The sequence below is a fragment of the Lucilia sericata genome, unplaced genomic scaffold (genome assembly GCF_015586225.1).
Source record: "Lucilia sericata isolate MDLA Ls3-8-SP2 unplaced genomic scaffold, ASM1558622v1 Contig000898F_arrow, whole genome shotgun sequence".
In the NCBI taxonomy this organism is placed as follows: Eukaryota; Metazoa; Arthropoda; class Insecta; order Diptera; family Calliphoridae; genus Lucilia; species Lucilia sericata.
Genome location: NW_023994885.1, coordinates 111,455 through 126,406, shown reverse-complemented (window position 1 = coordinate 126,406; position 14,952 = coordinate 111,455). Strand labels below are relative to the sequence as shown.

The 14,952-nt window shown below is 31.7% G+C and overlaps 3 protein-coding genes across 3 annotated transcripts; 2 read left to right on the top strand and 1 right to left on the bottom strand.

Annotated features, from left to right (window-relative positions):
• The first annotated feature begins 4,392 nt into the window (after positions 1 to 4,392).
• Positions 4,393 to 5,838, top strand: LOC119608897 (UBX domain-containing protein 1). The gene is made up of 2 exons (XM_037963474.1): positions 4,393 to 4,628; positions 4,707 to 5,838. The coding sequence occupies exons 1-2, from the start codon at positions 4,579 to 4,581 to the stop codon at positions 5,626 to 5,628; spliced, it is 972 nt and encodes a 323-aa protein (XP_037819402.1). The 5' UTR covers positions 4,393 to 4,578; the 3' UTR covers positions 5,629 to 5,838.
• Positions 5,839 to 6,453: 615 nt separating this feature from the next.
• LOC119608892 (anaphase-promoting complex subunit 5) lies at positions 6,454 to 9,736 on the top strand. The gene is made up of 3 exons (XM_037963467.1): positions 6,454 to 6,688; positions 6,754 to 7,141; positions 7,258 to 9,736. The coding sequence occupies exons 1-3, from the start codon at positions 6,575 to 6,577 to the stop codon at positions 9,012 to 9,014; spliced, it is 2,259 nt and encodes a 752-aa protein (XP_037819395.1). The 5' UTR covers positions 6,454 to 6,574; the 3' UTR covers positions 9,015 to 9,736.
• Positions 9,737 to 9,745: 9 nt separating this feature from the next.
• On the bottom strand, positions 9,746 to 12,107 carry LOC119608893 (microfibrillar-associated protein 1). The gene is made up of 4 exons (XM_037963468.1): positions 11,880 to 12,107; positions 11,017 to 11,810; positions 10,832 to 10,956; positions 9,746 to 10,277 (listed from the first exon to the last, which is right to left on the bottom strand). The coding sequence occupies exons 1-4, from the start codon at positions 11,947 to 11,949 to the stop codon at positions 9,842 to 9,844; spliced, it is 1,425 nt and encodes a 474-aa protein (XP_037819396.1). The 5' UTR covers positions 11,950 to 12,107; the 3' UTR covers positions 9,746 to 9,841.
• Between the last annotated feature and the right edge of the window lie 2,845 nt (positions 12,108 to 14,952).

Genomic DNA, 14,952 nt, shown 5'->3' with positions numbered 1-14,952 from the left:
TCATTGTACTTTAAGATCTTTTAAACTACTATTTGCGAAAATTATTTAATGAAATACTTAAAAAATGGACGCTTTCGATAGATTGTTTTGTTTATTGTGTTTTACTTTTTCTTATCAAAGCAGAGCCCTGCGCCGACAAATATTAACGGCACTAAATATTAAAGACACTAAATATGTCGGCGGCGGCTTAAAATCGACTGTAAGCCGGCTAAGTTTTCAACTACGTTTAGTTTTTAAATTTTCAACGATTTTAAATAAAAACTGAATCCGAGAGATCAGAAAGTAGGATTTTGGAAGAAAATATATTCTTTATAACAACAAAACAGAGCAAGCACAAAAGTTGTGCGAGAAATTATGCAAGGATGGATAAAAAATTCTTAAAAATTGAAAACAAATCCTTTCTCCAAGTTTTACGAGGATCGGCCTATATTTGACCCTATCCTCCATATAAAACTTCTTGCAGAAAATCAGTTTCCAAAAAATTTTGCATTAAGAAAATGTTCAATAATGTAAAAACAAAGATATACAATAGAAAACAATTGTCAAATAAATTATTTGTTTAAAAAGTACATTGAAAACAAAAAATGTTTGAATTTTTTATTTATTGAAAGAGAAATTTAGTTTTTTCTGTACCCATACTTTTTACAAGTACGAAGAGAAAATTCGTTAATTCTCATTAGCCAGAAAAGTTCTGGAACAAAGCTAAAATATGTTTATTTTTCTGAATTCTACGTTAAAATAAAAATTCGATTTGAAGAACACCAAATTTTAAAAGTTTCAATAAGTGATTTTCTTATAAATTTAACTGGATTTCAACTTTAATTCCAATTCTGTTTTCAAGTAAAAGAATAAACAAAAAATTTTCTTCAAACTTTATTTTCTTGTCAAACAAAAAAAAATGTAAAACATTTTTAAAAGAATAAAATATTTTCTATTTCATCACACTATAGATTAAACCCGTTAATTTTCGATTGTAAATTTAAACAAAAGGTATTTAAGTGATTTAAAAATGAATTTATGGCATGATGGAAATTTTAAAATATCTGGCTGATTTATTTGAACCTTTGAAGATGTAAACATGCTGCAAAGTGTCTGTTTAACAATAGTTTATAAAAATCACCTACTAATGTATTTGATATGTAATAAGAATCATATTTCATTCATTTTGTACTTATGTATGTTTAAAATATCCATTTGCTTAATTTGTTTAATAAAAGGTCTGTTTCATAAACTATATGTTTCACCAGACATACATAGATAAATATAAATGCATATAATATTTTGAATCTATTATATACACACATATATACATATGCACATTGTACATACATACATAAATATCAGTAGGATTTTTTCGATTTGAATTACATTATACTTCAAGGTTTAAATTAAACTGTAATTCAACGATTGAATTCAAGTATTTTTTTCTATTTAAATTATAATGTACTAGCTATACCCAGTGTGCTTCGCTACCCTCATCGTAATGGAATAAAATGCAATATCAAAAAGTCCCCCTTTTAGAGAACTCTATAAGTTTGATTTTATGTTTCTAGTCTCAATATTGCAGAAAAAAAACAGTTGAAGAACGATAAAGTACCAGACAGTGCCTTTTTATAGATTATTATTAAATCAGAAATTCCACGCATACAGATTTTTATACAATCAGCAAGCTGCGTGTCCAATTTTAGGTTCAATATTATAGAAAATTCAAAAAGTACCAGTTAAAGAACGAAAAGGTACCATAAAATATTCCAGTTTAAAATTTCATTCTCTCAAGTCTCTGATTGCTTAGTTTTATGTTTCTAGGTTCATTATAATAGAAAACTCAAAAAGTACCATTTGAAGAACGAAAAATTACCAAAGGGCGCCCCTTTTATAGATTCTAATTTACCCCGGGCTCTACATATCGTGACCCTATATTCAAAAAGTGCGAACTCAATTTTGGGCAAAGTAAGTTTTTGATGCAAAAGGATTCCTCAATGCATGATCCACGTCTGGTATAAATTTGAAACCAAAAAAGTAATTTTTGCACTTTTAACAACAATTTTTGTTAATATGCTACCTCAAAGTTAAATTTTTATTGAAGAAAATAAGTGCTAACTTCCATACAAATTTTACAAAATTTTTTAAAACTTCAAATTTATTTTGTATATTAACAAGATGAACATGCTGAACACAAAACAGGTGAATATTAATAAATTGAATGTATAGTTTTTAAGATATGATCATTTATATATTTGTATATAAAGCCAGTTTTAGACTTTAAATAATGTTTTTCCGAAAAATGTAAAGTTATTTCAGAAATCGTTTATAACACTAAGATCTATAATATTCGATGGTTCCAATTTAGAATTTTGATTATAAAAAAGTCTTTAAATGTGCAAATTATGGAGTATTATTCAAAAAATATTGGTACTTTTTATATTAAAAAACTTTTCATAATTTAAAATATTTGTACTGAGAATAAGGAATAGTAAACAAGCAGATATGCCATGAGTTTTTCTACTTAAATGGTGTAAATGCATCTTATTGGACTTACTGGTTTGACTTATATCCTTAAAAAAAACATTTCATAAAATTATAAAATAACGCATATTATTAGAAGAAATTTTTGTTCTATTCTTTGAACAAAACATGCCAACTTAGAACAAATGTTTGTTTTTTTGTCGACCAAAAAGTGCTATCTTAAATAAGAAGCTAAAATGTGCAAAATATTAAAATTTGTTCATAGGTAAGAATTAGTAAGGATGTTGAAAACATATTATGGAAGAAATATTGTCTTTTAATGCAATATTTCACGAATTAAATAGTTTTTTTTGCTTTCCTGAAAACTAGACATTATTGATTTAGCACTTTTTGAATACAGGGTATCGATATTTATTTTTATGTTTCAAGGTTTAATTTTATAGAAAGCTTAAAAAGTACCAGTCGAAGTACGATAAAGCACCATAAGTAAAGATTCTCATTTACTTGGGGCTTTAAATACTTAATATCATGTTTATAGGTTAAATTTTTATAGAAAACTCAAAAAATACCAGTCGAAGAACAAAAAAGTACCAAAAAGTCTCATTTTATAGATCCTCATTTAGTCCGGGCTCTACATGCATAATTTCATGTTTAATTTTAAAGAAAACTCAAAAAGTACTTGTGTAGAACGAAAAAGTACCGAAAAGTCTATTATTAATTTCATGTTTCGATTCCAATATCATAAAAATCTCAAAAAGTACCAGTTGGAGAATGAAAAAGTACAAAAAAATGTCACTTGGTACCGGGGTTCCAAATAACACCCCTTTAGCACAAATTGGATCATTGTATTTGAATAAAATCAAATTTCCCATTTTTACCCCTTTTGGTAATTTTTTTCTCCTTATTTACGAAACAAAAATTCTATTCCAAAAGTTGCAAAGTTGGACGCCGTTATTATGTATTCATATGTATGTATAAGTTAATAAACCAAAAACAATGTTTTATGAAAAAAGTACCAAAAATAGGTACAATTTTCACCCCTTAAAACGAATAACCAAAAAGTACTAAATTCATATTTTTATTTTTTCGTCAAGTTATGAAGAAGTCAACAATATTGTTTGAATGTTCACTGGTTTAAAAGATACATGGGATGCAAAAAAATACCAAAATACTGTTTTTACCCCTTTATTCCCTAAAGGGGCCGAATTTGAAAAAAGTACCAGACACCTGTCCGCTTATTTTTTAAATGAACGACGATAAGCTTTAAACTGTTTTTGTATCTTTTCTAGTTTAGGAGATATGAGGTTACCGAATTTACCGTTTTTATCCCCTAAACATTCGAATTTCCAAAAATGGATCTGTTTGGTGGGAGACCAACCTCCTGTCCAAATTTCAGCTCTTTAGATTCAATCGTTTAGGCTGTGCGACGATGAATCCGTCAGTCTTTTGTGTAATTAACACATTCTGGTAACACCATCACAAAATTCAAGAAGTCATCCAAGGCGAATTCACATAAGGTGGTGGCAGTTCGGCCACAACAACAATTCCATGTATTTTGTTTTTGCATTTGGTTCACGTAGATGTTAAAAACAATAAGTATGGCGAATTCGTTTCATGAAAAATGTTTATATTTTATAAGAAATAATTATAAAAATTATAAAATTTGAAAAGAAAATATATCCTACATGGAATAATGTTTGTTATAAATGAAAAATTCTATTTCGGCAGATTAATTTTAGAAACATAAGTCTGTGCCTGAAATTATGTAAAATTTATTTTTTTTTTTTAAATGTAGTTGTTTATAAAATGCTTGATATTTTCATTTTTTTTTACATAAATAACATTATTATGATAAATAATTAAAAAAACATAAATTTGTAAATATAAAAATGCTAACAATAACAAACTCTGACATTAGTGCGTACCAGTCAAGTGAAAAAAGAATAATTTGCTGATTGACTTACACCACCTTATGTGAATTCACCTCAGAAGTCATCTTTATTTTGAGACATTGCGATTTTTTTGTTTATTCTATCAAAACAAAATCGTGTAAAAAGATATAGAATTTCATTACAAAAAATTAATATCGCATACATTTTATCTCAAGTAACAATGGGTGATGTCCAAATGTTAATGGAAATGGGTTTTCCCAAAGAAAGAGCGTAAGTAATAAAGGCCGATAACATTATGCCGGTTGTAATTTTTGTGAATCCCAATTTAAACTTTTTTCGCAAATTTAGTGAATACGCCATAAAGGCTACAAATTATAAAGGTGTAGAACCGGCTATGGAATGGTTGCTGGCTCATGCAGATGAAGAGATACCTAAAGAGGCGGCTGGTAGTGCCGTAGGAGAGCCGGCTTCTCCCGCAAATACCGAAGCACCCTCAACTTCGAATACCACAGAGGAGGGTGGCGTGGCCAAATCTTTGAAATGTGATGATTGCGGTAAACTGTGCAAAGATCAATCAGAAGTTGAATTTCATGCTGCCAAGACCGGGCATAGTAATTTTTCCGAATCCACTGAGGAAAAGAAACCTTTGACCGAGGAAGAGAAAAAACAGCAATTGGCTCTTATTGAAGAGAAACTGAAACTAAAACGTCTGGAACGCGAAGAAAGGGAAAAGCAAGAAGCTTTAGAAAGAGAACGTAATCGCATCAAATCCGGCAAAGACATGACAGAGGCTCGCAAACGTTTAGAAGAAATGGAAATGAAAAAAATTGTAGAACAACGCAAAAGGGAGAAGGCCGAGGAAAAAGCAGCCCGTGATAGAGTGCGAGCTCAAATTGAGGCAGATAAGGCACGTCGCAAGTTGAGCCAACAACAATCGCCTACAGCCGAGGCTCCAGTAGTTTCAGCCGCGGTAACTTCTACTACACCGCCCACTGCCACTGCCGTCAAATCTCCCCCTAAGGAGTACAAAGAGACACGCATACAAATTCGTTTACAGGATGGTTCTGCTCTTACCGAAACCTTTAGCATCAATGAAAATCTGTCGGCCGTACGTTTGTTCATACAAATGAAAACTGGCAGTGATATGCCATTTGGTCTAATGACTTCGTTTCCTCGCAAGGTCTTCGATTACGATGACTATGAGAAACCTTTAAGTGTTTTGGGTTTAGTGCCATCGGCTGTTTTGATTGTGACTAAAGCAAATATGTGAATTCCATTATAAAAGGCTCGAGAAATGTATCGAAAAAAATTTCCACAAGATGATTATATGGGAAATATTAGAACCATCAATCTAAATATTTCTAGAGATTTTTTATATAAAAAATATAATATTATAATCGGTGTTTTTATATTGAGCTTGGTAAAGTTTGATTTTAATTTATAAAAAAAAATAAAAGGAACAAATTCGACAAGAAAAAAATCGATGTTATAGGGGTTTTTATAGTATTCGGTCCAGTCTATAGTACAAAATCTATAATGTAATTTTGTTTAACGTCCGAAATCTAGGCTTTCAAAAGTTAAGACTTCAGTCTAGTTCACATTCAAGACTATAGTATAGACCAAAGTCCATATTATAATATATTCCAAAGGCTATTATTTATTCCAAAGTTTGAATTAGTCCAGATTATAATATGATCCAAAGTCCAACGTATAATTTTGTCCAAAGACTAAAAGCACTTCTTAAGTCTAGAATTTAGTCTGGACTATAAAAGTCTAGTCCAAAGTCTATAATAATGTATAGACTAGTTTATCCTAAAATATGTTACAATGTGAAGTTTAAACTCAAAACTACAGTCTAGTCTAAATTTAAACTGATCTTAATATTCCAATATAGCGTAATGTATTACATTAGTTCTTGGAATGTTTATATAAATTTTTAATAGAATTTGAATCCACGAATCATGGCATAATTAGAATATTATATTTATGCCAAGCTTAGAATATACAATAACACCTTACTTACGTCCCGATAATGCAATACAAACAGTGGCAACTCTTTCTAGCAACTCTGTATTTGTTTTGCAAAAAACAGCTGTCAGTTCCATTCCAATCATCCCTGTTGGCAAATTCAAATAATTTGCAATTTGTATTCAATTTTTGCCGGCGTTTTTTGTTTATAATAATAATTTAATATTTCAAGAAAACAAAACTTCAAAATGCATTTTGAGGAATTAGAAGCATTAGATCCTCGAAATCCCACATTATCGCGTATAGAAACTCCAACACCACACAAAGTGGCAGTGTTAATATTGGTGCAACAATACATCAAGGTGAGTTATTCTCAATTAAATAACAAATGCAATTCATCTTTTTATGATTTTCCTTCATACTACAGGCTAAAAAGGCGGCCAATGATGCTGGCATACCTTATCCCGCCCAATCGCGACGGAATTTCTGCATGCTTCTCTTGAAATTGATACAATATCCGGATATGACCTACAATGATTTGTACCAATTGTTGTGCTCCACCAAATACAAAATAGATCCTTTACATTTGGAAGGTTTTGAAAAGGTTATGTCTGATTTGTTTTCATTGGGCATTGAGACATTATTTGATTTTGCTGAAATGGAGAATATTGAAAAAATGTTAGCCGAACAATTGGGGGTGAGCCAGTTTAGCTTGGTGGGATTGTATATAAGACGTGTTGGAGTTATTCTGGAACGTCTGTCATTTCCTCAGATGATGGCTTTGCATAAAAATATCTGTTTGTATTATGAAAAGGGTGAGTTCAGTGAAGTTATAATTGGAAAACGAGATTTAGTAGTACGAATAGATTGGCAAAACGGCATGGAATAGAAAAAAAATACTATTAAACATTTTCTCTAATATTTTTGACAGGCATTCGTTCCCTTACTATTGGTCCCCGCAAATTGATGCGCGGAAATATGCTTGATAGTCACACGGCCACCAATGATACCGATGATGACAATACCATGGAAGAATCTGTGCTCGATACCGAAACGGTGCATCAAGATCGCAATCCTCACAGTAAATGGTCTCCCAAACAGGCTCAACTGTTTGTCACACAACAATGTAATTTGCTGGAAAAAAATGAGTTGCGAGCATTGCCACCGTTGGAAATGCAAACCAAACTAAACGAAATAATACAAGATAATCCGCTCAATGCCAAATCCTACTTTCTGGGCTATATGAATCAACTGCGTTTGCGTGATGTCTTCGGTTCGATAGATGCTCTACATCGTTCTTTTGATCGCAGTCCCATGCATATGATGGGTCAATATGAACAGAAGGGATTTCAATATTTCAGTGTTAATTTAGCCATTCTGCATGCAAGTTTTAATCATAAGAAAGAAGCTTTAAGTGCTTTAAGGGAATGTATCATGTTGGCTCAGGAATGTGGGGATAAACGTTGCCTAGATTTGGCCAATTCTTGGTATTGTCTTTTGAACAGCAGTCGCATAGGACCCTTTGAAAAAAGCTTACCCGATATACAAGATCCTGGTCTTATACAGAGTTTGTCATTGGCTATTGAATTTGTGGTGGCTTTTGGTGCCAAATGTGGTTATTTACCTTTGGATTTGTTCGAATTACTATTGAAAAGTGATGAACTAAATAACAAGAACTCTCTGCTGGAGCATATATCCGATTCTCTGGCTTTACGAACTACTTTGTGGGTTTTATATGGTCGTTATGAAATGTCGGCTTTGTATTCACAACTATTACTGAATTTAAAAAAGACTTGGGTTTTTGGTGATGTCAGCAATTCGGAGAGTGTGAGCAAGGTGCTATCGAATCTTGCTCTTTGGTTTAATACACAAGGTGAATACCAGCTAAGTGCTGTTTTAATACATCATGCACGCACCAGATTTCCTCGTCATCCTTTTGCAGGCGATTGGATGACTAGCGAGTGTCATATTTCCATACAGCAGGCCATGTATCGGGGTCGTTGGCAGGAGGCTTTACGCTGGTGCTGTCAACTGTATTTGCTGGATAAACATGATGGCAACATACAAAGAGCTTCTGTTTATATAGCTAAAGGTTATAACAATACTGCTCGAGGAATTTTACAACATTTGCTGGGCAATAAGGAGTTGGATGTTTTAAGGCAAATACGCGTCTTAATACTATTAGCCTACAATAGTTTGTCTGAAAATAATGTTTCCGCCGAAACTATAGAACTTTTAATGCAGGCCTCTGTACTCTCCGAATCTGCCTATATGCAATATGAACATGCTCTCATCGATACTATTATTGCACAAGTACTATTGCAAATGGGTTTGCCGCAAAAAGCATTACAAGCTCTACGTAATTCCATGGATAAAATTTACATTAATGGTGGTATTTACGATCGTGCTAAAACTGATTTTACATTTGTACGTTGTCTCGTAGCAGCCGGTAGGGATCGTGAACAGCAGCACAAACGTTTAGTTAAATCTCTGGGTATTTTGGAGAGAGCTGTAGAACTATTTCGTAAATTGGAAGCTCATGCCAAAGTTCTGGATGTGTACGCTTATATTTCGAAAACATTTAACAACTTTGGCTTTGTGGCAGAACGTAATAAGTATGCTTGCAAGTTTAAACAATACTATACGGAAAATCCGGTATGTCGTGAGTATTTAGGTTTGGCTTTTTAATTTATAGTTTTAAGTTAAGGTTTTCTTTTTGGGTATTTTATATTTATAATAAAAGAAACTATTATATATTTATTACAAAAAAAGAAAGATATTTTGAATATCAAGAGACTTGAAATAAGGGGTCTAATCACTTATAAGATACAAAATTGTTCTATAAACCTATTGTTCTATAAACCTTTATCCTACGAATTTATGAGTGTGTTATTTTCTGTATTTACTGTATACAAATATTTGCAAAATTAATCTCATTAGTAAAGAGTTACTAGCGTTATTATCAACTTTAAAGAATCTAAAAAGCAACAGATAATGTAAAATGTGTACAATTATTAAAAATATTATATTTACCTTTCCACATCTTACCAGTTCAAACAACTTCTAACCGCTCCGTCATTAAGTTTGTTAAATTTCAGTCCAAACAGAAATTAGCAGTGACGATTGTACTACTAGTTAAATTAACTAGCTAATCTTAACAAAAATATTTGGTTATCTTGAGAAAAAAATGGATTTTAATTTACAACCTACAACAAAAGTCATCAATCATAATCAAATAAAAATATAAACAATAAATTTGTCTACTTTTTGACCAAATTGCCACTAAACTTCTCTATATAGTCCATACCCTTAAAGGCAATGGTCATCAACTGTTAAAGTAATATTTAAAACAAACAGGTGTCTTTCTTTTCTACAACTATCTTTTAAGTGTTATAAATAAAATTTCAAACAAATGAAAATAAAGATCATATATATTTATTAAAAAGGTAATTTACCTTATAATTTAAACTACAGTAACTTAATACGTACAAAAAAATATCCACTCCAAAGAGAAATTACTCTAATTTCTTACGTTTTGATAAAGAAGGTTTATCGAATACTTGTTTCATGCCGCCCGCACGTTCATTATGAAATTTGATATTATTGGAGGTTTCAGCATACCAGGGTGAATCGAATTTTGTGGTATCTTGATCAACTAAATGTGTATATTTGGTACGACCACAACGTCCGAAATTTTTAACTTGCATAACTTTGGGTAAGATAGTCTTATCGAAATGATCTTCTAAAGTGGCTTGAGCAAAGTCACGTTTCAGTACATCATTCTCTTCATCCAAATAGAAAGCACCACGATGATAGTATTTCTGCAAGAACTTATATTTACCCTTAACTGCTTTATTGGTAACAAGTTTGGGATTCTGTCGTAATTCTTGGCGACGCTCTTCGTCGGTGAGATTACGCATACGTTCGATTTCGGCTATTTCACGTTCGGCACTGTAAAAAGAGATTTAGAAATCATAAATTATAAAATGTCTGAAATGTTAATCATTGTTGGAGATTTTCGAGTTGCTCTAGTCTTTTTATAGGAATAGAATTCTATCAATTGAGCATACCGCATCCTCTCACTTCATAAGTTAATGTCTAAAAGAGTCTTTATATGGGTGCTAGGGTTAAATATGAACCGATCGAAATATAATGCGGTAGAACGATTCATATTTATATAAAATATTTAAATACATTTTGTGGCATTCAAGCCATTTTCTGAAGGGGACTAAATATAAGGGCTAGGGCCAAATAATGTACTATCATTTCAAAAGTCATTAGAGTCCTGCTGGCTTATCAGAGTTAGCTTGACGATGCAGAAAATGATTCTAAGCCGATTGGTGGGTTTGCACCAATATTTTAAGGCGTTAAAACTTCAGTACAATCCCCATACACCCTCCCAATTAAGGGGAATAAACATAACTTTTAATTTCTTTTCTATAAACAGACTTTGTTTTCCTAACCAAAACAATCTTAGGATCTAAGTCTGTATAAACAAAACTTACTTTTCTCTTTCCTCACGATCACGCTTCATACGTTTCAATTCTCTCAATTTCCAAGCTTCATACTCGACCTCATCATTTTCATCATCTGTACAAACATCTTCAATGTGAGGTTCAGCCGTGTCATTCTTAAAAATATAAGTAGCATTCAATACAAATTAACTATCTAAATCATTTTCTTTTACTACCTTAGTCTTTTCCAAATCTTTCTTAACACTTTCCTCGACCAGACGCAACGTATTACGTCTTCTCTCTTTGGCCGAACGTTTTGCTTCTATTTCTAATTGCTTTTGTTTTTGAGCTTCTCGCTCCTTTTCCTGTATAGTGGCACGATCTTTTTTACGTACAAATAAAGGTTTCAATCTGGGTTCATTATCCTCCTCACTCTCAGTTTCTTCTTCATATTCGGAACTTTCAGAGTCTGAAGATTCTGATTGTTTTTCTTCCTCTTTCTGGAGAATCTCTTCTTCCTTTTGTTGCTGCAACATACGTTGTCTCAATTTTGTACGTCTGTTTTCCAATTCAGTTTCACTTATATCGGAATCAGAGTCCGATTCAGAGGCTAATGTAATTTTATTGGTGGCTTTTTCCACCATACGTTGTTGTTCCTCCTGCTCATCTTCCGAATCACTTTCTTCCAGTAACTCGGGTTCGTGTATGTGACGATGTCGTTCCATACGTTCTCTTTCCAATTCATCAGGTTCAACAGGTCTGGCCCGCAAACGTCTTAGACGAGGATCGTCAATTTCAGCTTCCTCTTCTTCCTGTTCCTCATTTTGTCGATCGTCATCGTAGCGTCTGTGTTCATCTTCTTTATCTTTGCGTTGACGTCTCTCATGATGGGCTGCGGCCTGTTGTTTGCGGCGATGGTCTATAAAATCCTCTAAATCACTGTCTTCTGAACTGGAACCATATTTGGCATAATCTGGTCTTTTGCCTGATATATAACGCTGCACCTTCACCTTTTGCATAGAAATTTGGCCTAAAAATGATTTATAATTTCATATTTTTGTCCAACACATTGTCATAATTACAATCAACTTTTACAAACCTTTTTCATTTCTTACGGGAACAGCTCCAGCTGTACTTTGTATACCAAATGGTGCTGCAGGATTACTCATTTTGTTATATTTTTTGTAAAAATTTAATTAAATTGATTTTTAAGAAAATTTATGATTTTTTCATAAATTTTCTATATTTTCTTTTATTTACAATGCGTTGTTGGTACACTTTTTTTCTTCTGTTTAGTACATAGTATTTTTAGTACATATTGTTGACAGCTGTCATTGTGATAAGGCTAGAGTTGCCAAAGTTTAAAATAAATCTATTACACATTCATATCAATAATATTTATTGGGTATTATTTGTTATGACTGTTATATTTCGAAGTTTTTTAAACTCCAATTGGATATATTAATAAATTAATCAAATAATTAATAATAATAAAACAATTAAAATTCTAAATTAAAATAAAGGAATTTAAACTAATTTTTAATGTTTTTCTGAAGTTGGATGTTTTTATTTGTATATCACATTCTATTTCAGGTCCATTCTTTTATATTTTTCGAATCGACCTAAAATATACATATGCATCTTTTTAATCAGCTTGTTTTTCTTGGTTTCCTTTCTTTTGACTTTTCTTTTGTCCAGGTATTATCATTGTTGAAAATTATGACCGCCGGTTGAAAATTTCATATAGCTCCCATACAAATTTATATAGTATTTACTCCCGAAAATGGATTCTAGAAGCTGGGTATTACCATAAAATCTTTGCAAATATAAATCTAATGTCGATAGAAACCAAAACCTCCATAAACGGTCCGTAATTGACAATAGCTCCCATATAACAAATTTATATAGTATTTACTCCCGAAAATGGATTCTAGAAGCTGGGTATTACCGTAAAATCTTTGCAAATATAAATCTAATGTCAATAGAAACCAAAACCTCCATAAACGGTCCGTAATTGACAATAGCTCCCATATAAGATCCATTTCCCCATATAAGATCCATTACTTACACTATAATTCTTCAGCGCAATTTTTAACGGATCGGTCAAAGTTTTCATATAATGTCCACCAATGAGTGGTACATAATATGTATGTTAAAAAGGTGTATTATTAATAATAATATCGCATTAAAATAGTTTTTTTACCTTAATTCCGAAATATATTAACTATTTGTTGACAAAGAAGTGTTTTTTTAAAGCGGCATTATACGGGCGCAGCGGTAAATGTGGGTCTATACTTATTTATGTTGGTATATGGATTATATACTGTTTATAAGTGAACTATTGATCTTCATGACATTTTCTGTGGGGTCTAGCGTCAAATGAGATCCGAACATTACGAAAGTCTGCAGAGTCAGACATTATACAAAACTAAGTTATATCGATTTTTGTAGAGATACTAGTACATTTAAAAGAATTATGAGCTGAAAAAGCACTATTCGGTGGGTTGTACGGTTGTATGGGGTCTATGTGAAATAATGGACCAATTTCAACCATTTTTTTTATCAAATTATCTTGAAAATTGCGATCTTTAGCGTACACATAAGGTTAACATAGACCAGACCTGGGATAAATGCATTAAATATGTTAATGCATTAACAATTTTTTCACCATTAAAAAAATTTAATGTTAATGCAAGTTTATTGCATTAACATTGGTACATTTAATGCATTAAATTTGCATTAACATTAAATATTTTTGAATTTAATGCATTAATTTTACATTAACATTAAATATTTTGAAATTAATGCATTAATTTTACATTAACATTAAATATTTTTGAATTTAGTCTTTTCCAAGCTGTATTTTTATTTATGTTTATCAATTCAGGGGCAGGACCTAGATATGACCAATTATAGTCCGATCGTAAAAAATTCTTTAAGCAAAATTTCTGTACATAAAAGCTATATTTCAGTAAAATTTTATATCTATATCGTAATTTAGTAATAAGTAATGTGTGTTTAAGTGATTTTCGGAAGGGAACCTTGTATGGGACCGACCGCACCCATGTTATGAGCCGATCGTGAGAAATCTTGAAATAGAATTTTTGTATACAAAACTAATATTTGTGGCAAATTTTGTATCAATAGCTTTATTTGGTAATGAGTAATGTGCGTTTAAGAGATTTTCGTAAAAGGACCTTGTATGAGAGCTATGACGAATTATATATAAAAACAAAATTTCAAAATTCTGTATCTATGTATATCATTATTTGGTAATGAATATTGTGCATTTAAGTGATTTTCTGGAGGGGACCTAGTATGAGAGCTATGACCAAATATGGACCGATCGTAAAACAATTTTATAGTGTAATTTATGTATATAAGAGCAATAATTTTGCTAAATGTATGATATCAATATTTGGTAATGAATTATGTGCGTTTAAGTGATTTTCGGGAGGGAACCTTGTATGGGAGCTATGACCAAGGTTGGACTAATCGTGAAAAAATTTTGAAATAACATTTATGTGTACAAAAATAGTATTAATGCCAAATATTTTATGGGTATCACTATTTCCTAATGAGTTATGTGCCTTTAAGTGTGTTCTGAAAGGCACAGCAGCTATGATCAATTATGGACCGATAGGAAAACAATTTCACAGTAATATTTCTCTGTATATGAGCAATAGTTCTGCCAAACTTTATAGTTAGTAATGAGTTATGAGCGTTTAAGTGATTTTCGGGAGGGGGCCTTGTATGGGAGCTATGACCAATTATGGACCGATCGGAAAAAAATTTCACAGTAATATTTCCGCGTATATGTGCAATACTTGTACCAAATTTTGTATGGATATCTTAATTTAGTAATGAGTTATGCGCATTTAAGTGATTTTCGGGAGGGGACCTTGTATGGGAGCTATGACCAATTTTGAACCGATCCAAAAAAATTTTCACAGTAATATTTCTATGCATGTGGGCAATTTTTATACCAAATTTTATATGGATATCTTAATTAAGTAATGATTTATGCGCGTTTAAGTGATTTTCGGGATGGGACCTTGTATGGGAGCTATGACCAATTTTGGACCGATCGGAAAAAACTTTCACAGTAATATTTCTATGCATATGGGCAATACTTGTATCAAATTTTATATGGATATCTTAATTTAGTAATG

Excerpts from the sequence above, each read along its gene's own strand:
- LOC119608893 (XM_037963468.1), bottom strand. The coding sequence starts at position 11,949 with ATGAGTAATCCTGCAGCACCATTTGGTATACAAAGTACAGCTGGAGCT. Across the intron at positions 11,811-11,879 it reads TCCCGTAAGAAATGAAAAAG|GCCAAATTTCTATGCAAAAG; the intron begins GTTTGTAAAAGT and ends AATCATTTTTAG. Across the intron at positions 10,957-11,016 it reads AAGATTTGGAAAAGACTAAG|AATGACACGGCTGAACCTCA; the intron begins GTAGTAAAAGAA and ends TATATTTTTAAG.
- LOC119608897 (XM_037963474.1), top strand. The coding sequence starts at position 4,579 with ATGGGTGATGTCCAAATGTTAATGGAAATGGGTTTTCCCAAAGAAAGA. Across the intron at positions 4,629-4,706 it reads GGTTTTCCCAAAGAAAGAGC|TGAATACGCCATAAAGGCTA; the intron begins GTAAGTAATAAA and ends TCGCAAATTTAG.
- LOC119608892 (XM_037963467.1), top strand. The coding sequence starts at position 6,575 with ATGCATTTTGAGGAATTAGAAGCATTAGATCCTCGAAATCCCACATTA. Across the intron at positions 6,689-6,753 it reads TGGTGCAACAATACATCAAG|GCTAAAAAGGCGGCCAATGA; the intron begins GTGAGTTATTCT and ends TTCATACTACAG. Across the intron at positions 7,142-7,257 it reads CTGTTTGTATTATGAAAAGG|GCATTCGTTCCCTTACTATT; the intron begins GTGAGTTCAGTG and ends TATTTTTGACAG.